The 25,698-nt window shown below is 40.4% G+C and overlaps 3 protein-coding genes across 4 annotated transcripts in view; 2 read left to right on the top strand and 1 right to left on the bottom strand.

Annotated features, from left to right (window-relative positions):
- Positions 1–8,245, top strand: part of rnf220b (ring finger protein 220b) — a 37,323-nt gene extending 29,078 nt beyond the window's left edge. The window contains exons 8-16 of the mRNA XM_087783670.1: positions 2,910–2,953; positions 3,116–3,197; positions 3,468–3,564; positions 3,965–4,021; positions 5,478–5,536; positions 5,641–5,725; positions 6,524–6,632; positions 7,685–7,759; positions 7,821–8,245. Coding sequence (XP_087639796.1) covers positions 2,910–2,953; positions 3,116–3,197; positions 3,468–3,564; positions 3,965–4,021; positions 5,478–5,536; positions 5,641–5,725; positions 6,524–6,632; positions 7,685–7,759; positions 7,821–7,892 — 680 coding nt within the window. The 3' untranslated portion in view covers positions 7,893–8,245. The remainder of the gene's footprint in view (positions 1–2,909; positions 2,954–3,115; positions 3,198–3,467; positions 3,565–3,964; positions 4,022–5,477; positions 5,537–5,640; positions 5,726–6,523; positions 6,633–7,684; positions 7,760–7,820) is intronic.
- A 2,043-nt stretch (positions 8,246–10,288) lies between these two features.
- On the top strand, positions 10,289–16,125 carry guk1b (guanylate kinase 1b). 2 transcript variants are annotated; one of them, XM_087782578.1, is made up of 9 exons: positions 10,289–10,365; positions 11,833–11,948; positions 12,046–12,087; positions 12,239–12,352; positions 14,049–14,145; positions 14,533–14,671; positions 15,789–15,873; positions 15,937–16,022; positions 16,086–16,125. In XM_087782578.1, the coding sequence occupies exons 2-9, from the start codon at positions 11,837–11,839 to the stop codon at positions 16,116–16,118; spliced, it is 708 nt and encodes a 235-aa protein (XP_087638704.1). In that variant the 5' UTR covers positions 10,289–10,365; positions 11,833–11,836; the 3' UTR covers positions 16,119–16,125. The 2 variants fall into 2 exon arrangements, with proteins under 2 accessions (XP_087638704.1, XP_087638705.1); XM_087782579.1 differs by lacking the exon at positions 12,239–12,352.
- A 215-nt stretch (positions 16,126–16,340) lies between these two features.
- obscna (obscurin, cytoskeletal calmodulin and titin-interacting RhoGEF a) overlaps positions 16,341–25,698 on the bottom strand; it is a 67,015-nt gene continuing 57,657 nt past the window's right edge. The window contains exons 70-87 of the mRNA XM_087783647.1: positions 25,459–25,659; positions 25,340–25,400; positions 25,203–25,280; positions 24,965–25,137; positions 24,879–24,905; positions 24,648–24,800; positions 24,317–24,362; positions 24,171–24,248; positions 21,302–22,964; positions 21,110–21,235; positions 20,913–21,035; positions 20,214–20,379; positions 20,029–20,136; positions 18,735–18,974; positions 18,446–18,669; positions 18,099–18,195; positions 17,802–17,951; positions 16,341–16,762 (exon numbers count right to left, since the gene is read on the bottom strand). Of these exons, the coding sequence (XP_087639773.1) occupies positions 16,582–16,762; positions 17,802–17,951; positions 18,099–18,195; positions 18,446–18,669; positions 18,735–18,974; positions 20,029–20,136; positions 20,214–20,379; positions 20,913–21,035; positions 21,110–21,235; positions 21,302–22,964; positions 24,171–24,248; positions 24,317–24,362; positions 24,648–24,800; positions 24,879–24,905; positions 24,965–25,137; positions 25,203–25,280; positions 25,340–25,400; positions 25,459–25,659 (3,895 nt within the window). The 3' untranslated portion in view covers positions 16,341–16,581. The remainder of the gene's footprint in view (positions 16,763–17,801; positions 17,952–18,098; positions 18,196–18,445; positions 18,670–18,734; positions 18,975–20,028; positions 20,137–20,213; positions 20,380–20,912; positions 21,036–21,109; positions 21,236–21,301; positions 22,965–24,170; positions 24,249–24,316; positions 24,363–24,647; positions 24,801–24,878; positions 24,906–24,964; positions 25,138–25,202; positions 25,281–25,339; positions 25,401–25,458; positions 25,660–25,698) is intronic.

Genomic DNA, 25,698 nt, shown 5'->3' with positions numbered 1-25,698 from the left:
TTAAATATTTGTATTTTTAAAATTACGCTTTTAAGGGATGTGTTTCTTAATCAGCTTTTCACTGTGATTGTGAAACCCTTAAACCTCAGGAGTAATTTGTTTTAAAAAATATATCATTTACTACATTTACAAGGTTTACTCAATCATTTTTGTGGGGGTTTCTTATACCTCTGAAAAAATAATACATATAAAAGCGTTTATTTCATTTCATCATAGTTATTTTGTGATTTATATTAAAATAAAAATGTTGAATGTAATATTTTTTAATTAAAATAATGTTCATTCAAATTAATTAAAACCTAATACCTTCATATTTCACATTAGGTGCACATTTTTTCAGTGATTAATTTTTAAATAAAATACTACACAACCAAATAGCATTCATAGCAGATTTATATAATACCTAGTCGTGACTTTACTTATGCACTTATTTATTTCGTGAGTAATTTTACTCATAATATAACAGACTTTAAACCAAAAAAAAACAACCTATTTTTATTTCAACATATGCTCACAATAGAGACAATAATGAAAATTATATAAAAGTATTTGAGTCAAATAAGTTATGCTTTGGACTCACCTTTGCTTCTTATTTCTATTTTATTCTCACCCTGACGTTGATCATCTCTTCTTCACTCAAAAGACATTTTTATGTGTAACACCTAAAAAAAATTATAATACACAATCACATAAAATTTAAAGCAGATTTCTTTAATACCTCGTCATAACTGCAATAACTCACAACGTTGTTTCCTTTATTTCATGAGTATTTTCAAGTTTCCTCATCATATCAGAGACTCGTCAATGTCGAGATCTCACCTGAATCTTTGTTCTTTTTTTTTTTGACGCCCGTTCTTCAAACCGACGCGCAGGTGCTCGCCCTCAGAGTTTCACTAACCTTGCGTCATCCAACAGATCTTCCTTCTCTTTGTCTCACTTCTGTTATTCGCGGCGCTCGCCTCCGACCCTCCCAACTGTCGCCCCGTTAGCCTTTATTGAGCTTTTTTAATCTGGACGACGTAATCATCTTCATAATGAGCGTCGTGGTGAGAGGAGGAGGAGGAGGAGGGAGTGGATTAATCAACCTCCACGTCTGATGAGCTCTTCCTCGTCTTCACTGTCTCTTTAACCCTCATTACGACGCTGCCCCCCCCACACCACACTTGAACCCCCGTCAGCCCGGGATTAAAGGGGTCCTAAAGCTTAATGTCCCTTGAGCGGGTCGCGGCGAGAGGTGAGGTGCAGTTATGCCGTTTTAACTTTCACATCAGCGCAGAAGAAAAGAGGAAGAAACGTTTCTGTATTAATACACCCCCCCCCCCTCCCCCCCTCACACACACACACACACACACACACTTCTTCATACTCCAACACCAGGATGTGTGTGATTGTGGTCGATTTACGGTTATGAGACTGTTGTAGTTCAGGGTTGTGAAACACGACAGATCGACTCGTGAAACTCCGACCGTCTGGATGAATAAAGAGTCGTGTGTATGAAGCGTCATGTTTTGTAAACGTGTCTTTAAATCAAATTATATGAAAGAGAAACATGCATTGGTCCATAACTATAAACATTAATCAGTTCACATTCCTAAGATACTCTCAAAGATTCAGTCAAGAACACCAAAGCTTGCTCACATTGTTACTTACAGGAAGGAAGGAGAAAATGTCTCTTCATCTTCCATAGAATCAATGCTTGACGCTGTGTTATCGCTTAATTTAAATAAAGGTATTTTGAAGTCACATGCAACGCAAATTAATCGCAGGTTTCCCAGGTGATGTTTTACACTACAAATATTACGCAAATATGTTCACGGATCGTGCAGATTTCCCGAATCCCGCACTGACAGTTCCAACAAAAAAAAAGTAAACTCCCATGATGCCGTTCTACACAAGTGATTGGCTGGGCGACAAAGCATTACGGTAGCTGGTACAGGTCACCGCCACTGAGAGTGGTGTGTTGAAGGGTTGGTACCTCATAAGCAACGTTGAGTTTGCAAGTTCAGATAAATGTTTGTTATCTCAGGGTCAAGTTGACCCAAAGGCTTGAAAACAAATGTGTTTGAGGTATCCCTTGTGTTGTCTCTGGGTCAAGGTGAACAACCTCCCTGGCTTCCATAAATACATATGCAGTGGTGGAGGTTGTTTACCTTGACCCAAAGACAACACAAGGGATACCTCAAACACATTTTTTCTTCTGGCCTTTGGGTCACCCTGACCCTGAGATAACACAAGGGAAATCTCAAACACATTCGTTTCCAGCCTTTGGGTCACTTTGACCCTGAGATAACTCAAGGGATACCACAAACACATTTGTTTCCGGCCTTCGGGTCACCTTGACCCTGAGATAACACAAGAGATACCACAAACACATTTGTTTCCAGCCTTCGGTCACCTTGACCCTGAGATAACACAAGGGATACCTCAAACACATTTGTTTCCAGCCTTCGGGTCACTTTGACCTTGAGATAACTCAAGGGATACGACAAACACAATTGTTTTTAGGCCTTTGGGTCACCTTGACCCAGAGAAACCACAAGGGATACCACAAACACAATTTTTTCAGGCCTTCCAGTCATCTTGACCCTGAGATAACACAAGGGTTAACAAGTGAAAAAAACACTGATTACTTTGAATGGAGGAAGTTTCAGAAAGTGAATCCCAGGATTAAACGAGGATTATTTTACCTAATGGTTGTAAACTAGTAAAACAGAGAGTGCAGACCTCTGCCAAGCAGCTTGTTTCAACCCTCTGCCATGACATTTATTTGAAATGTCATTCATAGTCAAATAAAAATGACGTCGCACAACCCAGTAGAACAAGAAATCCACGTCAAAACAGAAACACAAAAGTTCCTCCTTCATTTTCAACACTTTTAAGACTGTTTTTCTCTCTCTCTGCGTCAACAGTCAGGATCAACAAACTGAGGCGAAGGAAACCAGAGGACGGGCAGGTACGTTCTTATCTCCTCGTTGGAGAAAAAAAAACCCACTCGTGGACATGTTTCTCGTGTCGTCAAGATCAAAAAAAAACCCTCGCGAGTATCTGAGAGCAGCTTCAGCCTGAAGCTGCACAGGTTCCATTCCTGCGCCTCACACAAGTGTCTGTGTCTCAGGAGAACGCTGCCGAGCCCGTGGAGGACGAGTGGAACGAGAGGAGGAAGATCCAGATGATGTCTCTGGTGGGCGGCTTTAAAGGTGCGTGTGTGTGTGTGTGTGTGTGTGTGTGTGTGTGTTCAACACACTGCAAGTAATGTGAGTGAGTGGCAGTTGAAAAACCACTGAACTTTTCAGTCCAGATTACGGCAGAACAGGATGCCTTGGAGGCTGAAATGTAACGGTTTCCTTTAACCGGGCAGGAAGTTCTGACCCGTTCGCTTGTCACTCACCGTCTGTCAAGACTGGCGGCTTGTTATTTTTTTGGTTCTGTGGCCCACGGAAACTCAAGGCGTCAAACTCTCGTCTCAGGTTCCGTGGCGGTGAACGCCGCGACAAAGGAGTGTCGGGACAGCGACGCCGACTTGGACGTGGATGGAGACGACACGCAGCAGTACGGGCGAGCACAGTATCCTCTCAACATGTTCTCTGACATCATAGATGGACTTCAGTCTCTCACACATGGTTCATGTCTAAACAAGAAGGATCTGTCTCGCCTGCAGTTCATACAAAACCCTGCAGCGAGAATTCTGAGCTGCTCTAGTAGAAGAACTCACATTTCTCTGATCCTTAAAACTCTTCACTGGCTGCCAGTTTCTTTCAGGATTGACTTTACAATTCTGGTTCTTACTTTCAGATCTATTCATGGTCAGACCTTCCATCAGTGATCTGATCCAGACTTACACCCCAGCTCGGGCTCTGAGGTCTAGAAAGACGCTTTACAAATAACTATTACTTACTTATTTACTGACTATATATTGTTCAACATCATTTTTTGGTCTCCACGAGTTTTCCTGAGCCGTCCTCAGATACACCGAGACAGACGTGATCCTCTGCTCAGGGAGCCCTAAAGAGACCCCAGTCAAGTAAGTTAACATGTGGCCCTTTGTCTGTATTTATGTGGCCCTCATCAGGTCAAGATCATGGAGAAACAAACTAACTTTAACTAGCAGGTCAAGTCTTGATTAGATCATAAGGTTTTTGCTCATTTGTCCTCAGTTCTTGTCCTGATTTATTTCCTCTCAAAACTATTTAAGTGGATAGACATTTTTTTGGGGATCTTTTAAAAGGTTATCTAAAGTACATTCAGATAATTATTTGAACATATGTAGATTTAATGTATTAGTTATTTCTTAGTAATGTTTACTAAGGATTTATTTCATCTCAAAAAGATTTGAGTGAATGTAAAACTATATTCTTTTTGTCAGAATTTCTGTAAAAAAGGTAGCTTAAATGTATTAGATTTCTTAGTAATTTATTTTAACGATTCATTTCCTCTCAAAGATATTAAAGAAAACTAAAACGAAAAAAAGTGTTTTTATTTTAATTAAAAAGGATGAAATTAAATATAATTAAATTATATTTTCTGCATATTTTGAATTTTTGAATTTAAGCAGCTTTTTTATTTACTTATTGTATATATTTAAATATTTTTTTAAAAATTAGAAAAGGGTTTTTATATATAAGTTAATACAAAATATATTTGAAAACAAGTGCTTTTATATCTAATTTTTTTATAAGAAAGGTTAAATAAATACATTTAAATAATAATTTGAGCATATTTAGCTTGAATTTAAACAGATTAATTAGCAACTTTTTGATTTATTTCCTCTAAGACTAATTAAGTGAATGTAAAATAATATTTAGAAAAAAGTGCTTTTATTTCAAATAATTAAAAAAAAAGTTTAAATAAAATACAATTACATAATAATTTTGGCATATTTAGCTTGAATTTATGAGATTTCTTAGTAACTTACTGCAAGGATCAATTCCCTGTCAAAACATTTAAGCAAATGTAAAAGAAAAATATTGGAAAAACTGTTTTTATTTTCCTATATTTAACTAAAAACGTTAAATAAAATACCATAATTTAAGCATATTAAGATTTAATGTATTAGATCTCATATTAACTTATTTTAATTTTCCTCATTAAATTAAGCATTTTTTAAGCCTTTGGTTAAAAAGACACTTTTATAGAAATAAACCTCTCATAAATACTTACAATATATTCTCAATGCTCTTAAAATAGATCCTGAGCCAGTTTGGAAAAAAAAGTTTTGATGATCTGATGATTTTTCAATCCAGCACCATCAATAATATAACAAAGTTCCACCTGTCCGTCAAAAAAAAAACTTGTTTTCAACACATGTCTGAACTCTTAAACTGATTTTACTTCTTTAAGTTTTCTAGGCCATAAAAGTCTTGGATAAAAACTTGTCCCCTTTGTTGTCGACTAATTGTTGTGATCTACTGTTGAGACACGAGTACACTTTTCTATTTACCTAAGTATTGGAAGTAATTGTAGACATAAATGTGTTTCAGCATCAACACGACAACAGAAGCTGCAATGAAGCAGGAATTCCCCAAATGGTCCAGTGAAGGTAAGAAACATCTCCTGTTCAAACCACTTCCATGAGCTCACCTTAAAACCTACAGTTATTAGCGATATCACTAAGATTTTAAGGCTTTTTCTTCTCCGCTTCAGGAAGTCCCTCGACCAGCAGCGGAGACAAGCTGGACGTCAGTTCATCAGGGCTTCCAAAAACATGCAAAAACGCAGAGCTGGAGATGTGAGTTTCTTTTTATGGGGCTTGGATCGATGAATTTAACAATAATATTTGGAGTAAAAGAAGAAAAACAGGCCAAATACATGTGAAGGATTTATCGATTAGTAGCTGGAAAGTAAAAAAAAAACAAACAAATAAAAAAACAACTTGATGGAAGTTTTAAACAAGTGTAATTTCTGAGTCATAAATCTATTCCCTCCGTCAGTCATTTATCAAAACCGGTTCCAACGTGAATCTCCCATCACATGTGTCACGCATCGTCCGTGTCCCTGAATGCACCACGATCCACACAGACAAGTCTTTGGAGCATTATTTTTTCCGTCAGCTTCCCCTCCAGCCAGGGTTCCGTGCTCCCGCCAGCCGGCAACATATTACTTTATCAACGTGATGATATCATCCATCACGCCGCCGCCGACGCACACATGTACACACATTTCATCACACTTAATGCCTCGCAGCGGCCCCTGGCTTCACTGTACGGCGTGTTTGCGCACGCTGTCTGGCCTGTAATTGTGTGTATGTCTTTCTCTGTGCGGACCCCCGACACCTGCCCACCCCTACCCCCTTTAACTCCCCCCCTCTCTCGGCCCATGATAAATGAGACAGCGAATGCAGCCGATGTGATTGCTGCTAAATTTCATGCTCAGTGTCCATGTTGGCCAGCGAATAATTTAATCTGTCTTCGATTTATAAATGACTCTCCGGTGTCTGCCTAACTCGTGCCCTCCCATCTCCTCTCCTGTTACTGTCCGTGTGTGTGTGTGCGTGCGTGTGTGTGTGCGTGTGTGTGTGTGTGTGTAGGCTCTCCGAGGATTCCGCGCTGACGTCTCTTGATGCTCTTAAAGCTCGGATACGGGATTTAGAGAAGCAGTTGTCAAAAGGAGACAGATTTAAATGCCTCATCTGCATGGTGAGTGTGTTAACAAGTGACACACACACACACACACACACACACAAAGTGATCTGACAACTTTTTACATCTGTATTAAAACAACTGAATCATTGGGTTTTCAATCAATACATTTTGCTTTATTTCTGTTTTTAAACATTTTACAAGTGCATTTTTCCGTCTTTTTTTCCATGTCTTACAAGTCACTAAAAGGAAAAAAACGACATTTTTTATTTTGATATTTCCCAATTAAATATTTTTATTTTTATTTGTAAAATAAGAGACATATATTTGGGTGTTTAAGTCCGAACATCATTATAGAGGGCTTTAAAATAGGTGGTCGTAATGTTATGGGAGACTTCAACGTATTCCTGGACATGAATATTGATGCAATACTTCTTTATCAAGACGACACTAATACAGGCCACATTATTTGTCTCTGACCCTAAAACAATTAGAATTATTATGGGATAAAAACGCTTTATTTTACACCTTATTATGTCAGTGCTTCATTTTAAGTAACTTTTACATAAACGTTTCATTTTTGTGATGTATTACATTAACACACTGTCTTATAAAATACATACTTTACTCCCTTAATTTCAATTTATTTAATTTGATTATTCACAAATCTTAGTTAAATTAGTATAAATACATGCTTATATCATTAGATCAATATCATATATATTATATTATTAAGGTTTGGTTTTATTTATAAATATTTCTCATCTCAAATTTACTATTATCTTATTATATTTATTGTAATATTCAGAACTCCCTGTTAAGGGTCAGGATCGTGAGTTATCGATATAAAGATATAAAGATTGAGATTTTCTTTTTTAGTCTTCGTAAAAATTATATCAAATTTTATTTATTATTTTGTCTCCTACATAAAATAACATAGACCGCTATCATATCTACTCACTGAATTGAACCGTAAATAAATGTAATACATTATATCTGTCGCCGAAAGGAAAAGAAGAAGAAGATGAAGACTTTATATTTGTCGCCACCTAGTGGTTGATATGCATATTGCTCGCATTAAGAACCTGTGTGTGTGTGTGTTCCTGCAGGACACCTACACTACTCCACTGACCTCCATCCAGTGCTGGCACGTTCACTGTGAAGAGTGTTGGCTCCGAACACTGGTACGATATTAACAATAAATAAACTCTCCTGATAATATATTCATCATAAAATGTCCTCCAGGGAGCGAAGAAGTTGTGTCCTCAGTGCAACACCATCACCTCGCCCGGAGACCTGCGGCGGGTCTACCTGTGACCCGCCAGACCAGAACCCCCTTTCTTTTTTTTTTTCGTCATTTCCAGCCAATCAGGGTGGACCCGCGAGCAGCTGGTCTGTCATGACTCCACCCTCCTCCTCCTCCTCTTCCTCCACCAACCCAGCGTGGTCTCCAACCTCCCGACCTTAGACCTCAGGCACCGAAAAAAAAAAAGCAACTTTTGGGGATGATATTTATGTGATTTGTAACCTTTTTTTTGTGGGGAAATATAATCTGTCTGGAAGCACATGTACATAGATTTTTGTGTATGTTTGCATCGTTGAGTACTGTACAGTCGGTCACCCATGTTTCCTGAAACTCCCGTGTCTCTCGCCTTTTTTTTCCCAGTGTTCCGACAATAAAAAGCGTCCTGGAGGTAAAGCCGGTGTCGAGCAGGTGTCTTACGTCCTCGTCCTCTAAGAAGTGGGTCGATGCTGGATTAGCCAGTCAGAGGTCACGGCGGCTCATTAGGAAGTCCACAGACTAAACCCTGCTATTTTTAACGTTTACTCAAGCTGAGCCGAAGACCCCGGTGTAAGGGTGGTTGTTTTTTTTTTTTTAGAATCCTCAAGTCTGCAGGCCTGACATTTCCAACACCAGTGACAGCGACACCAGTCAAAGGTCGTGTTTTCGATGGAAGCTACGTTTAAGCTTCTTGTTTATTCGACTCTTCGCCGAGGACGTTCGGAACGAGACGATCGATGAAGTCGAGACTCTCGGACGATGACTTTGCATCCGGACAAGTGATCAGAATATGGAAACAGATGGTTGAGTGAAGGTCACGTGAGAAACTTTAGAAGACGGAGTTACTTCATTCAAGCTCACCGAACCTGAGTTTCGCTTTTTCTTTAACACGTCTCAGTCAGTCATTTATGAAGGACGATAAATTACACAATCATACATTTATAATTGTGTGAGTTAATATCCAATTGTCGAAATAATTAATGTGCCATTTCCGTGTATAAATACATGTATTTTTATTATATAATTATTTATAATTATGTCAGTTATCGTCCCTTATAGTAACTAAAACCAGAAAAAAACGACTTAAACATGAACTATTTTATTAATTTAAAACTTCAAATACCAACTGGAGATTTTAAAACACAAGCTGGATAAAACATTATTATTTAGCCTATTAGCTTAGCATTCTGTTGCTAATTATGACTTATGTTTGGTTGTTATATTTCTCTTTTTTAGAGATATTTTCTGACACTATCTTACTCTTCTTTGTTTAAACACGTTCATGTTACATTATACTGTCTTCCAGAAAATAATTCACCGTCCTTCCTTTTTCTTATGTCAACTTAGAATTGTAGAGAAATGGTTCGACCAATGACAAGATTACCTTGAATTCTGAAGCTTTACTATTGGATCGATCTTCTATGTCCCGCCCTCAATAAGACATTAATTAATAATTATAATATTATGTTTTGTTTTTAAGAAAAAAACTATAAAACGTTTTAAAGGTCACAAATAAAACATTTTTTATTATCCAGAATTTAAATACATAATAATAATTTGAAAACGGAAACACTTAAATTTGTAGACTTGGTTATTCTGCACAAGTTTAAATAAATATCCAATATTCTTTCTGACAACCTGTCGTTTTGTCGGTTTGACTTGTCTTTTTTTTCTTTTTAATTTTTTAATTTTTTTTTTTTTTTGTTGCAGATTTCTAGTAGAATCCTGTACATTATTAGAATAGTACCATCTTAAATAGGCATTGAAAAATTAATTTATTGGCTGAAAAGAAGAAATGGATGTAACATTTTCGTACTAAGTAAGAAAACCAAATGATAATGGAAAATAATTAAAGAATAAAAAGGTTTTATTTGACGTGTTTCTTCTTTTGGCTGCTTAATTTTCTTTTATTTTCTATTTCAATATTGTAGTTATTTAACTAATATTTTCATTTTGAATTGCGATGTTATTTTCTGGATCAGAATCAGGCTTAATGCCAGTTATGTAAGAACAAAACCGGATGCAAAGCTCACAAATTCTAAGCACACGTTAGACACACATTGGTAAGGTAAGGTAAGGTAAAACTTGATTGATCCCTCAGGAGGTCTCCTTCGGGAAATTGTTTAAATATATCTGTTATATTCCATTAAAGTCACAATATTATGTGTATTTTCTACACTATACCTGCAACAAACACCTGTCAGTTTCCTTTTCCCCCCACAAACTAAAGTTTAATTGCAGTTGACGAGATCCTGATCATAACCAATCAAAAGTAGTTACTGTATAAGGACAAGCTAACATGCTCTTCACATGAATCCAGGCCTCGGTTCCTCCAGCGAGGATTGAAAACAAGCCTTGTGCTGCTGGTTCCTGATTGGTCGACGAGTGGAGGCTAATTCAGAATGACAGTGAGCTACTTCACTAATTCGCACACACACACATTTATACCGTCCATTTACACACACCAGGGTGAAGAATCCTCTGCTAGACGTCGTTCCGGTCTTACAGGTAAGAGAAATATTTACATTTTATTATCACAAGATCATCACAGTTGGAGTTATTTATAAATGTTTGATGAGTTTGATGATTAAAAAAATCAATATTATTCTGCAAATAAGTCTTAAGATAGACTTGATGTTAGTATCTCACACAATACACACACTGTATACTTAAAAGTAAAGCAGTTTCATTCAAAAGTTCATCATCATCATCATCGCCATCATCGTGTAATCAGGTCACTTGACCGCTCGTACGCCACCTGGTCAGGACATTAATCCCGAGCACAGACTTCTTCATCAGGCGACATTAACAACAATGTTCTGTAAGCGACAGTCACTCACAGTGTCAACGGCCAAAGATTCGTTGGGTCTTGTTGACCTTTTTTTTTTTTTTCTCCCGATGATTTAACAGAACCAGGATCAAGGGATTAGCTCTTTCAGAAATGGGTTAACAAAGTTGTTTACTGAGACGCTGCTGGCAGTGACTAGTTCATGCTAGTGATCATGGAAGGTCAAGATATCGTGCAAGTCACTGGTAATTCACGTGATAATGGACGGTATATTGTTAAAGGAAGAGGGTTTTCTTGGCCAGGAAAATAAAGATGTTTGTCCATTTAGTTTAGCTAGGTGCTAATTAACTAGCACTCAACCAGGTTGACTACCTAGTCAAGACTGTAAGTCACAGCAGAAATTCTCAGAGTTAAAGAAAACTTTCATGATTGTGGATCAAGACAGCATTAGTAACAGCATGTTTGTTGGAAACAGAACTTGGAATTCACCACCTAAAGATACTTGAAGCAGGTTTGCTAGAAAACGCTTTACAGTTAATATCTTTGGTCAAAAGTGGAAGAGACCTTTCGGTGTTCCTTTTGATGTAAAAACCAAAAGGAAACTGTCTGAAGCTCCCAATGGGTATAAATCATAGCAACAGTACTGACATAACAGTATTAACCCAATGAAAAAGCAATGACATTTTTGCATCACTTTGTTTTCTAGATACAATTTCAACCCCCCAAAAACTGAAAATGTAATATTAAAATATATATAGTTACACGACTCTCAGTTGCCATGAATTTGTAGCACTCAAATAATTTAGTCGCCAAAAAATGATTTAAAGTCTGTTCAAATATAAATATTCGCCAGAAAATACTGACAGAACATAACAGGGACAATAGTTTCTTACAAGTTTGGGCTTGTTCGAAACTGTTGAAAAGGCATTTGTATTTTACTATTAACAAGTTTCTTTGTTTTTGGTAGTATCTGCACCTGACTAAAAGTACCTCTTTGGAACTGGTAAAAGCTAATAGTCCCAATGACTGAAGTCAATATGGTCTTATGGTCTGGTAGGAATATGTTACAGATTTAATTTTACAAAAGTCGGGGGGAACGATCTTCAGCGAATCCAAGGATACAATGTATGTGAAGAAAAAACGGTTCCCTTTTTTTGCGGAAAATGACGAGTTCATTCATGTTCCAGGACCATGTCAGGACCCAGGCCCGTGGTCCTCAGCGGCCCCTCCGGGGCAGGCAAGAGCACTCTGATGAAGCGCCTGATGAAGGAACACGAGGGCATCTTTGGATTCTCAGTCTCTCGTATGTGAACCGACAACCGGGATTTTGGGCCCAAAACCTAGAGTTGTTTTAGTGTTTGGTTGATTCTTACCGAGACTTGAATCTTTTCCTGACACAGATACAACGAGAAACCCTCGTCCAGGAGAGGAAGACGGCAAAGGTACGGCACCGCAAACCCCTTTTATTGAACTCTGACCCCCTAGACCCCCTCTGGATCTAGTCTGTGACTCCTGCAGGGATGTTCCTACGTTCAGGCCCAGCGTCTACAACGCCATCATTGCTTTCTGTGCCTTGTCTTGTTCTCTCCGTAGGCCTGAACATGCTCCCCATGCTACTGGGGGCTACTTTACTGCCCGTAGCAGACGTCTTTTCTTCCGAAGACTTAGAAACTTCAATTTCAAACCAAACCGAAACCGCAGCTAAAGGTGACATGCTGTCAGATTCCAGATGATTCTTGTCTCAAGTAAAGGCTCCCGCCGCCTTTATTACTGGGGGTTACTTTCATCATCCTGGCACTTTGGACGAACACAACAAAAAAAGATAAATGAAATTCATTGACTTAAGGAATCAGAATCAGACAGTCAACACCTCGGAGTAAAAAGCTTTTGAAAATAGCCCCCTGTGATGCCCCCAATTCGTGACTCCCACACCTGCTCCCCCCTCCGTGGCTGTCGGAGCGTCAACCATTAGCACCACATGAGAACATTTCGACCAGATTTACCAGCTGCTGAGCCCAATTTAACGGCGGCCGACACGGAAATGAAGCAAATTTCTTGTATCACATCATCGTAATGAGACAACGCGGAGGGAGATTTATGAGACCCGACTCTACGCCCGGGTCCAATGAATGCTAAAATAAATCTGTGAAAACTATTTATCGAACATAGCAAATAGGTTTTTAAGATTAATATTAATAATTCAGGAAATTTAAAGAAAATGTTATAAGAGAAAGACGTGGCTTGTTGAAAACATCCTAATAAAATAAAAATAAAAATACTGGTAAATAATAAAAGTCAATGGCCTGATTGTTCAAAAAGCTGCTCTGGTCTGGTTATGTTCATGTTGTCATGCTGATGATTGGCTGAAGTTCCTTCGGTCTCATCCCGCAGTCGAAGTTCTTGTAAATGTGCCAGAAGGTTTAAATACTTGTGCATTAATCAAGAGCCCAAAACGTGATGGTTTGTGCCTTTGATGTGATCAAAGTCAGTTCATACATTTTGCTGGAACTAACACGATTCAGTTTCTTTTGAATGTAGATACAAACTTTGGGATGTATATTGTGCACACATGGCTGCAGTGATTGTAGTTCTAGGTGAAAACTTTATACAGAGAAACAAAAAAACACATTTCTGAAAACAACTGATGGAAAACCAAGGTGAAAATACTTTTTGACAACTTTATCTCTCAGAGTTGTTTTAACTGGCTATACATCATTCATAAAACCTAGGTTACGTTAGGTAACCTGGGTTTCTACATCATGCATGCTTCAACCGTCCTGCCAGGCTTCCCTGGTGGCGTGGCTGAAAGACCTCACATGCATTCATAGAACCGAGGTTTTGTCCGAGCCGGGTTTGTCCTGCATGTCAATCAAAGTGATATAAATCAGTGTGCACCGTTCTAACATCGGTCAGTTTCTGACCTGAGTAGAAAAGCACTTGACACCTTGTCTTGATCAAGTCAAGGATGTTTGGCTTCAGTGACTAATGTTACAGGGAGGATGGATGATTGCCAGAGCTAAGTGTTGCTATCAGAGCTCAGAGTTGTTGCTCTTGATGCTGTGCTTGTGAACCAGTTTGTGCACCAACAATAATTCAACTGGTACGATTCCTTTTAGGACTCGAGTCTCTGCGACCTCATTTAGTTGAAAACTTTTCACCTGCAATCTTAGTAAATTTCTCTGAAATCTTCTTAAGATCATATTTAAACATGAAACTTTTTCATGAAATCTATCTGTGGACATTTATTTTTTAAGGTGGAAGTTGGTTAAAATATTTGACACCAAGTACTGCCCTGTCGTGACTATGATTTCCAGCAATTCCAAGTCTCTTTTCGTCTCCTCTCTCCTTAGTTTTAAGGTTATTTTAATTCATTTTTTATACCTTTGATTGTTGAATATTCCAGACTACCACTTCACCACGAGGGAGGCCATGCAGGACGGCATCGAGAACGGAGATTTTATCGAAAACGCAGAGTTTTCCGGGAACCTTTATGGCACAAGGTACTTTCCTATATTTCATATAAAAATGCTTATGATAGAAATAAAAACATGGTGGACAGAGTTTGGATTATCTCACACTTGCCTGTCGCTAGTTATCTGAATATCTCACATGACGATGTTAGCAAAAGGCTGAGACACGCTTGAGTGTTCACGACTCGGATCAAAGGCAAGTGTCCGGCCGTGTCTGGACAGATGGACTTTGAACTCAACCTCAAGGAGGATCAGCACCTTGTGTGCCGCCTCTAATCTCTGACGATAACCCAGTGTTGCTCAGAGATCCACTCAGATTAACTGTCGCGAGCGCAAACGTGTTGAGTCGCTTGTTCCTGTTGGACGGTTTGAAAAAAAAAAAAAGCCTCCTGTTTGACATTTATCCGTTGTCTCCAGTAAATCTGCCATCGAGGACGTCCAGGCCAAGAATCTAATCTGCATCCTGGACGTGGACATCCAGGGAGTGAGAAGGATTAAAGAGACCGACCTAAACCCCATTTACATCTCCATTCAACCTCCTTCCATGGAGATCCTGGTACTTTTATTTACCTTCAGATTAAAGCTGATGAGAAGGACACGCTCGTCCCAGACGTGAACACCATGATCCGGCCACTTTATGGGCTTAGAACCGTGAACTCAGTCGTGGCCAAAACAATGAATTCAATGTGAGACAAAGGTCAAAAACTGGATTTACTGAATTCAGTAGCATGATTTAAACTACAACAACATGCGCTGTTATAAGTGCTCTAACTATAGCAGTGCAATATGGGACTTGTGTGAATACATAATAATCTCTTGTTATCTGATGATATTTTCAGTTTACAAAAAGGAAGAAAAATGAAAATCAGTCATAAACTAGAAAAGAGTTTCATACGTATGTAGGAAATTGTATTTTAGGAAGGAAATTATACAGAGTTGCTTATTGATCATTTATATAGCAGGATACGCACAGAAAAATGAAACAATAAATACATTAAACATCAAATAAATAATAAATTGTTTACAATAACCTCAAAAGAATAGGAACATGCTGACCAATGATCATAATGCATATATTCTTCACTGTTGTAGATTCAATATGGTGTAATTTTCTCGACATATTATTGATTTTATATTTTAACTAACTTTTACACATAACCTACTATTATGAATCATATTTGTGGATTCATTAATAATCTATAATGTTGAAAAAATGAATTTATTTATAAACTATTTTAAACTGCAAAAAAAAAAGCATACCTCTGCCACGGAGCTAATAAGGAGATAATTCCACATGACTCAAGTTCAAGAACTTTCCTGGCTTACAGCAAAAAAATAAAAAATAAAAAAAGGATCCAGGATTTGTAAACTAATATCGAGAGATGGACACCTGCATTTTTAACCACTACTCCACCAGTAACATTAACTCACCCATAAACCTAAAACAAATGTATATGGTCACACGACTTACTTAAGTGGTTTTAATGTATGTTTTTTTTTATCTAAATGTTACAAAGCTAGACTTGTGTGCAGCAGCAGTTAGAAGCCATACAAGTGAATTCAAAACATCTTTAAATCCAAAGAGAACTTTAGAGAACCCACTACAATAATTCCATACTTCCAAAACATTACCTGCTTGACCGAGATAACACATTATTATTTGCTGCTCTCAGGAGAAACGACTGAGGGACCGGCAGACGGAGACGGAGGAGAGTCTACAGAAGCGTTTGGAAGCTGCTCGTGTCGACATGGAGCTCAGTGGGTTGAAGTAAGATGAAGAAATGACCAACAGCGGCTCTGACTTCGGGTTCTGTTTCACAGGTAATGAACCCGGAGTGTTCGACGTCGTGATAATCAACGACGACTTAGAAAGAGCCTACGAGGAGCTGAAAGATATCCTTAATGACGTGAGTGAACCGTTCTGACCGGCGGTTGGATCTGAAATTAAACTTCTGTCTCTCTCCGCACAGGAGATCAAAAAAGTCCAAGAAGCACAATCATAATGAAGAAGTCACCACGATTGATCGATGAAATGTTCCGGTTTGTTCGACCGACTTTGACGCGTGAAATAAAACCTGGAGGTTTGTTTTTGTATTTAGTTGACCACATCTTTATGGTATTAGAATGAATCGTCGTTGTAGAACCAAATCAGTGCTTGTGTATTTGTACTCAAATAAAAACATTTGGAAAGATCACTCATTTTTATTAAACCTCACACTGTCGCTAATAGTACAAATGTTCATACGGTAAAGCCTACTTTCTTTATACATTCAACATGCTTCCAGGTTTTTAAGAGATTGTAAATGATCAAACCTCGTCCAGGTTTTTAAGCTTCTATCCACTTGCAAACAGAAGGCGACCACTCCTTAAGACACAATCTTGTTCTAAACAACACGAGTCATCGCCCGACAAGTGCAAAAAAAAGTAGCAGAAGTCGAAGAGAGAATCCTACGTTCGTGCTTCGCCTCACTTTAAGAAGGGGCCCTGGACTTTGGTTTGGACCAGGTCTCTCTTCTCCTCCTTCTGTTTGAGGTACGCCTTCAGCTTGTCGGTGGAGAAACACACCTTGGACTGTCGGGCCTTGTGGGGTGTGCGTTGGGCTCTGAGCCACTGGTGCTGGAGACACTCGGCTGCTGTCGGACGCCCCCTGAAAGTTAGAAAAATAGACGTTAAGATCGGGCAAAACACATGCACAGACAGACATTTAAATATGGATGGATATATAAATAGATAAACTCTATTAATCCATCAAGAGATTTCCTTCAGGAACTTGGGTTAAAAAATCTGGTGTGGAGCTACTGGAAAGCTGCTGTTCTCTTACAGCGCCTTTGATGCTAATAGATGCTACATATTCAGTATATCTCTGACTGTTCGCAGTACTGCATACTGAATATAACTGTATTGTAGGATTCCAGAATGACAAGGCTGTGAGATGGTCCGTAATTATCACAATTTTACTTGGTAACTAATACATAAGCTGTTTTAAGCCAACGCCAAAAAAATAACAACTATTTCTCATAACCCTTTTTCTCCCTTTACAGCCAATCGTCTCAGCACACCTTAACTGACCTGTGTAAAACCTTGTACTTAACTGCTTTAAAATAAATTAATCTTCGTTTCGATGTATAAATGCATAGATAAAAAAACAAAAACAAAAAACAAGAGTGGGGGCGCAGTGTGATTAGAGGAGCTGTAAAATATTGTCCGAGGGTTGGGTTAGGTTAGGTAGAACTTTATTGATCCCTCAGGAGGTCTCCTTCAGGAAATTGTTTTTTTCCAATTATCCACAGCAAATACAGCAATTTTTTATAAAAAATAATCAAAATAAAATAAGAACAAGAACAAAGAGAAATAAAGAGAAAGAACAAGATGATACAATCTAAGTCTAAAGATAAAGATAAAGAATCTTATTAAAATATAAAGGTTTAGTAATCATTACGAATTGCATGTTTTTAAAATGATGTAGGTTTTTGAATTGGAAAAATCTTCATAAGAATCCGAGAAGGGTTATATATTTGAATAGTGAAAGATTAAACGGTCTATTGGTTGGTCGCTTAAGATTTTGACCCGAAGGCTCGAGTTCGACACATGTGTTGTCATGCATGAGAAACCAGCCTTTACATTTAAATGCGACACCATCACAGTTTGAGAGTAAAAGCAGAGCACGTTTCTGTCACGGCGCTCACCAGGATTTGTTGTTGAGGCTGCTCTTCATCAAGTTCAAGGCTCCTTCCGACAGACCCGGGTAACATCGCCCGAACTGGATCTTCCCTTTCTTGATGTTTCTGTCTTGTTCCCAGCCCAGCTCGGAGTGAAATGGGTTGTCGGCACTCAACCTATGGAAGCACGTGGAGGCTTAACCACGTTAGCATGACGCTAACATGCTAACCGCAAGAGCTAAACAGTAGCTTAAACTTCTTATTATTGTAATGTGTCTCATGGTTTTATCAGAACAGCCCATAGAACCCATTGTTTCTACTCACATGATGAACAGGAGAAGTCCAACGGCCCATATGTCGGTCTCAGGTCCCACACCCTGACCCTCCAGAACCTCCGGAGCTTTAGGAAGGACAATATAAACTGACAAAACAGACACGTGTGCATGATGAGTTAGTCAGTGACTGTTATTTACTTCCTGTATTCACATGTTAAGCTAAGTTACGTCTCGAAGGAAAAACTCCTACAGACTTGTTAGCTGACGTGGGAGTTAGGTCACCATCCGTTAAAAGACTGCGTACCTTTGCTGCGGTCTGTAGAAGCCACGACAGTTACAGTTTAGTGGATTAGACTAGATTCTACTTTGATCGACTGCTCTGGCAGGTGTCGTCACCTTTGCTGTCGGAGAGGCCGTGGATGTGCTCGACGGTGAGCGGTTGACCCGGGATGAAGGACAGGGCCGAGCCGAAATCCACGATCTTCACCAGGTTCCGCTCGTCCACCAGCATGTTGTCCGACTTCAGGTCCAGGTGCATGATCCGGCGGCTGTGCAGGTGGTCGACGGCGCTCAGGATCTGGGACAGCAGGTCGGCAACGTAATTCTCCGAATACAAATCTCTAAAGAAGAAAAACGAAAATTGAGTTTTGAGCGTCCCATCTTCACGAACATCATTTGATTCTACCTGCTGGCCAGACTGTAGAGCAGCTCCTTGCCGGGACACAGTTCCTCCACCAGCGCCAGGTAGCGAGGGGTGATGTAGGCGGCGTGCAGCTGGACGATGTGAGGATGATGAAGCCTCTTCAGCAGCTGATACTCCCGCAGGACCAGCTGCCTCTGCTCCGCCTGGTACGGAGTGATCTTTGCCGCGAACACTTGGCTCGTCTGAACATCTCGACACATGGAGATGATGCTGAAACGACCTCTGAGAGACAGATCGACACGTGATAACTCATCTTACAATCCAGCCTTGGATGATACAAGTAGGTAAAGTCAGCTAAAAGTTTCAAGATTATTTCCTGCTTGAATTAGTCATCTGAGGAGCAGAAGACAACCGTGCTGCGTTCAAAGACACCTTACAGATAGAGACGATATCAGTTCCATATTTGATGGATATTTTCTACTTTTATTTGGATCTTACAGACCAAAACAAAAATGTAATTCAATATTTCATGGCCATGAAATACTAATTTGTGTAATAGAAACATCCTTCATCACGACAATACAATCTACTTCTATTTCGTCACTAGCCCACATATCTTATTTGGTAGAGGACACTACTCTGGATTTCGAGGACGATTCGCATCCAGCATTGTCATGTTAAGGTGGTTAGACTCGTGCTCTCCGGCCTTTTTCTTTATTTAATAAATAGATTTATTCTGGTAACGCCACTTTAAGGTGACAATAAGGGTTTGCAGTGGCTATTAAAACAATCGTAGGATACAAAATGCAGTATAAAAAGCCATTACATCGTAGGTACATATGTGTTACCAGAGTAAATACTTTACTAACTAAAGAAAGAAGCCTGGAGAACACAAGTCAGCTACTGCAGCCGCAACAAAATAAGGTGTCTAACGTAAGTGTGCTCTACCCATTGAGCTCTTTGAGATAGTGAGAAAAACAGAAGTAGATTTTAAGAGTTAAATTAATATTTAAATGGATATTTCATGGCTTAATAATACTAAATTGAAATAAAGTATTTAAGATACAAACAGAAAAAAGATAAAAGAAAACAGTTGGCCAAATTTTGCCTGTACCTTTAATTACGAAATACTGATTTGTGGCCATGAAGTAGTATTTCGTGGTCACAAATTACATTTTTATTTCACCTTATAATTTCCCAGGATCCATAGTATCTTTTACTATTTCGGTAAACTATGCACCCTCCTCTTGTTATTACGCCACCCCACCTTGTGGGGGCGCATGAACCACTTTAAGAACCACTGCTTTATGCTGTGTGTGACATCTTCATCGCTCACCTGTGGATCTCAGAGAGGAAGTTGTAGTTTTTCTGAACCGCCTCATGTTCAGACCCAGCAGCCTTTGACCCGAGCGTGTCAGTCTGAATCAGAGGAATGTGAGTTTCTATACAAAAAAAATCAAACCACAAACAGTCGTTATTGAAAGGAAATTTTTCCACAAGTTATTTTCTAAATTCTTTCCTTCTGTGTGCGTCGCCATGACGACCGGAGCTGAAGCTTCACTGAACGGTCCTGCAACCGTCTTGGAGATGCAGTTGACCCTGAACACATACGAGGCTCCTCTGGGCAGGTCGCTCACCACGTAGCAGCTGTCGGTCACTTCCTCTGACAGGACGGTCCAGTCAGCACCTGAAGACCAATGACTGTGTCAACCTGGTTCTACTCCCACTTATATGTTCTTGTATCAAAGTGTTTAGAGTTGTAGAAATATAGAGAAGCATAGAGACAGAGCGTACTAGGGGCGTTAAAAATATCAATACACCTCTTAAAATATACAATTACACGTGAATATTCACAGCATTTGTTCATCGCTGTGTTGCACTTAAACATCTGGCCCCTAGATGGCAGCAGTCATTACGTCCTGCACTGCTTAAGGAACAGTGAAATGACGCGAGATCTCAGCGATGACAGAGGACGAGAGGATACTACTGACATTCATCAGTTTTTAAAGCTGATGTTTGGACATAAATCAGTTAGGACTTCGTCAAGGTTCATGTGGTCTGTACATTCTGCAACACCACAGTCAAGTACTTGGGAAATACTACAAATATATCCTTCGTATTGTTATTCCAGATTCTTGCCAATACACACTCCTAGTGCAAACCTCTGCCAAGCTTCTTGTTTCTTAGTAATCAAGATTCCTGCAACATTTCTAAACCCACCATCAGTGCAGTATTGCACACAGTACTTGACGATCTCCTTGGATTTGACAGGTTTCCATACCAGAAGGACTCGACCTCCATCTAACTGGAGGACTTCGGGTTTGCTGGGACGGACTAGAAGATCTGGAGGAATAGTCGAAAAAAATAAAATAAATATTGATCTCAGGTCATATACAGATCACTTTTAAAAGTCGCACCTTTAGGCTTTTTAAACGTGGGAATCCTGATTGAGGGCAAAAGTTTGTTTTTTCTTCTCTTTGGAATCTCAGGACTGGAATCCTGCACCATCTCTGGAAGGCTGGTGGTTGATCTCACGATCGGACCTACATACAAAACAAAATTATTCTGGTTACACCACTTTAAAAAATAATAATAAAAAAGATGAAAACCTTTTTTCCTGACATCCTCTCTACTGGACGACCTGGTGAAGAGTTTGGTCAGACTGGAGGCTGACGCTCTCATCTTTTTCCTGAGAGACATCGTCGGAGTGTCCGGCTTCATGATCTCCCCAAGGGTGGGTCCCAACCCTGAGTCCTCCAGCTGGCCGTAGGAATGTCCAGTCCAGGATTGCCGTCTGAAAATATTCAACAGTCCAAGCTTTGGGGATTTCTGGGGCACCGGAAGAACCTCAAGTGCAGGAGCAGACGCATGTCTCTGGAGACCTCTGCCCTCCTTCTCGTCCCGGGCCCTTGGAGGCCTCTCTGGGCTTTGGAGGGAGGACATGCTGGGACTTGGACTCGGGGTTGGTGAGCACTCAACCTGGCCTCTGATGTTGATGGCCAGGTTTGGGTTGGAGCGGGTGCGGTTACGTGGCGGCGCTTGAGGAAGTGAACTTCTGGGTTTAACTTCTTGAAAGGAGCGAGGAGACGCTCCACGTCCTCGGAAACTTAAATCCTCATAAGACCCAAGTCTACTTGATGATCCAGAGCTACAGTGTTCCGGGATGGAGGACTCAGCCAAGGAGCCTTTTGATCCGGAGAAGCTTTCCTCCTCGTGGTGCTCCGTCTTAATGGTCCGCCTTTGTCCTGCGAAGAATTGACCTCCGGAAACCTTCGTTACTGGGTTCGGAATAACTACACCTCTTCTTCTTGTGGGTTTACTGGGGCTCGGAATGGCCAGAAAGTTCTTTCCTCCACCTTCACTTTCAGTGGAATCCTCTTTCAGACTTTGAGTCCCTTCTTCTTCACCTGGTTTGGTTCTCTGAGGCGAGCTGGAGGATCTTCGCGAGTGATCGTCCAAAGACCTGCTCCTCCTGGCAGGAGGCGGGTTGGTGTGGGCCAGACCCACGCCGCTGTCAAAGGAACAGGACTTCTGCATGGTGGTCAGGACGGATCCTCGTCTCTGACCGCGGTTCGTCTCCGTCTCGTCCTCCACGTATTCGATGAGAGGTTCGCTGAGGCGACCGGAGAGGCTTCTCCGAAGCGGCTTGCGACCTCGCTCCTGCTTTTTGGCCTGGAATTTGTCCCTCAGCGTCATGTGTCTGGCGGACATGGGCGACAGCTGCTGAGACGAGTTGTAGAAAGTGCTTCTGATGACGCTTCCTCGAGGAATCCGACCGCTGTCGCTGCCCGAGCCTTCGTCGCCGTCGGACACGTTGAGGCACGGACTACTGTCCTTGCCGAACCTCCTCTCCCTCTGAGGGGTGTACTGGTACGAGACCTCCGAAGAAGCTGCCGACTGTCGACTCACACTGCGCTCCATTACGCTTCTCCTCTCCTCCATTTCTCCTTCTTCTTCTTCTTCTCCCCACAGCGTCCCTTCGTCTTCATCCTGCAGGTGGACACCGGTGAAAGGTTCGGGGATCTGGGCTCTCTCCATCACGGGGTCATAGTCCTCCTCCGTCTCGTCCTCCTCCTCGGTCTGGCTGCACTGCTGGAAGAAGTTCCAGGAGTCGGCCTCGTCGTACTCGGAGGAGGAGCCGCTGCTGGGCGAGCTGCTGCTGCGCTCCTGAGGCTCGCGAGGCACCGTCACCGCCGTCTCCCTCAGGGGGGCGTCCAGGAGCTCGGGGATGGGGCGCAGTGTTAGAACGGAGCCCACGGAAGTCAGGGAACGCTGAAGGGATTAGAGAGACAAAGTCATGTGGTGTGTCCAAAATTCTGCACTTCCGCACTTACACTTAATATTGTATATAGTGCTAGTGTGTTCACATCCACAGTGTGCAATAATGTAGTGCGCTATGCACACTCAATTAGCGCACTCAAACAGCAAGAAAATTGAGTGTGGATCGATGGACACTTTCCACCCTTAACGGCCACCATCTTAGTGACCTAAATGATGGGAGAAGGAACATATGTACGACTTGTCTCTAGCGGCGTAAATGTCTCTAGAAAACACTCATTTTACAACAACAATAATAACACAATGAACAAAACTTAATAACTTGTTTCATTTGGCGAAAATCGCTGTCAAGTGTCGCTGACGATAGTGTTCTAACGGCTGGATGCTATCAGCGTTAAAAAGTAGAAGAAGAAGAAACGGTCGAGTCATTTCCGGTAAGTGCGTACTGGGGACAGTACAACCCTGTCGAAATTTACGCACTGCGCAAGTAAGTGCACTGTCTTACAGTGTACTGTAAAGCAGCGCACTTAGAGAATTGCACAATTTTAGACAACACAATGGTCAAGTGTGTCTCGGGGCTGAACAAGGAACAAGGAGGTGCTCATGTCAATAGGAATGTTTCTGACCGATTTTTTTTAATGATATACCTAAGACAGTTACATGTTTAAATCTAATTTTATTTTTGTATTTGATGCTTTTTCTTTTCCCTATTTTTTGTATGACAATATTTCTGACATCCTAACTTCCTAACTCAGTTATGGGTTTATTCAATCTTTGCAGTTTTATCAACACTCTTTTCTTGTCTTTTCCATTTTGGCCAAACCTCTTTAAATGTATTTATTGCTGTATAATCATATATATACAGTATATATATACACAGTATATAAAGTTTATCCTCTAAAATGTTGCTTTTTCCATTTGTTAAATAAATGTTACAATTAAATGTTTCTTCCTAACCACTTATCATGTATTTTTTAATTAAAAAAAATGCATGTTTGGAAGGAAATCTTATTTTATATTTGTGATTAATTGTGATTAATCAGGGACCATTAATGCAATCAACACTTTTTAATAGATTAGAATAGACATTTTAAATATAAATCAACATACAAACACATTATATTTGAATTCCTCTTATAAAATTTGAAAAAAATACTTGGACAAAGACTTTTCAAACAAGTTCCAGAACATGCGACTCACCTGCCACTTTCTTTTGCTTATGAAAGCCTTTAAAGACTTGGTGTTGATCTCATCAGTGTCCTCGCCAGCGTGTTCGTCCTACAGCCAACAAAAAGGAAAGTTTCACTTTCAAGTTTGATTTATAAGCAACATCTCTTTGACCTCACCTGCATCCAGTCGTGGCTCAAACACTCAAAAGCTGAAGGTCGCTTCCTGTGGGACGAAGGGAATTTGGATTAGAAATTAATGAATTGTAAAAATATAAACATTTCAGGAAATCAAATCATACTCAAAATAAAAATATTTTAAAGATTAAATAAACTGCTTTCTTTCAATCTCTTTTTGCACCTAATGAGCCAATACATGACAGAGTATTATGCCAATGTTTAATAAAATATAAGTAAAATAGATGGATGTTGACCACTCGTGTGATTGACATCACTGTTCTATATTTTACGTTTAACAAAATCATCTATAAAAAAAGGTAAATCTTCCTACTCTGGGTCTGGCTGGAGCAGCATGTGGAGGAAGTTCTGAGCTTCAGGGCTTCTGTAAACAATATCCGGGGAGCCCCAGTTCACAGTCCCTTCGCCCACTCTGAGCAGGGTGGTACGATCCGTCTCGCCCACGAAGGGGCATCGACCAACAAGGCTGTGGAAGAAACAACAATGTTGCAGGAATCAGTCGTTAAGATTCTTCTGAACTCGGCTTCTTTAAAGCGTCACGTACCACAGGAAGGCGATCACACCCACCGACCTGTCACAGAGAGGATTACAGTTCAAATGTTTTCAGCACAGATTTTTTACAAAACTTACCAAATGTCCGTCGCCATGGTGACCGGTTCGAGGTGGACGATTTCCGGGGCCACAAACTCGGGCGTGCCGAACATACTGTACTGGTGTCTGGAGGCGTCCACTTCCTGGCAGAAGCCGAAGTCACAGATCTTGATCTCGTCTCTGGGCGGATACACCATCAGAAGGTTCTCCGGCTGAATTGAAGGTAAACACGATTTGGATCAATCTTTATTGACACCTGCTCTCATGACACTCTCACTTTGAGGTCCAGATGCATGATGTTCATGCTGTGGATGTGGCCCACGCCTTCCAGGATTTGTTGAATGAAGAATTGAACCTGGAATTAAAACATTTGTTATGGATCTGAAGCTTCAGTAGAAAAATAACTCTTTAAACCTCGTTCTCTGACACTGATCCTCTCAGCAGAAGATGATCCACAAGTCCATGAGAGCAGCAGCTGGAGAAGAAGCACAGGTCAGAGGAGGAGATAATGAAGAATCCATCATCAACGATACATTTCAGTGATGAGCACGAGAGTGCGTCTGGTGCAGAAGAAGTCCAGCAGACAGGCCACTCTGGGGTGAGCCAAGCGGGACAGCAGGTCTCTCTCCTGGAAAGCTCTGGTACGATTGCTGCTCCTCAGTGGGAGGAATTTGGCGGCGAAGATTTCACCCGTCCGTCGGTGGACGACCCGTTTCACCACCCCAAACGTCCCCCTGCCGGACAGACCAGAGGTTTCCAGAGTTGATCAGAGA

This window comes from Callionymus lyra, chromosome 2 (genome assembly GCF_982586985.1).
Source record: "Callionymus lyra chromosome 2, fCalLyr1.hap1.1, whole genome shotgun sequence".
Lineage (NCBI taxonomy): Eukaryota > Metazoa > Chordata > Actinopteri > Syngnathiformes > Callionymidae > Callionymus > Callionymus lyra.
This window is presented reverse-complemented; position numbering and strand designations above follow the sequence as displayed.

Coding starts and splice junctions, on each gene's coding strand:
- guk1b (XM_087782578.1), top strand. CDS start 11,837: ATGTCAGGACCCAGGCCCGTGGTCCTCAGCGGCCCCTCCGGGGCAGGC. Junction 12,088..12,238: donor AGGAGAGGAAGACGGCAAAG/GTACGGCACCGC, acceptor TTCTCTCCGTAG/GCCTGAACATGCTCCCCATG. Junction 15,874..15,936: donor TCGTGTCGACATGGAGCTCA/GTGGGTTGAAGT, acceptor TCTGTTTCACAG/GTAATGAACCCGGAGTGTTC.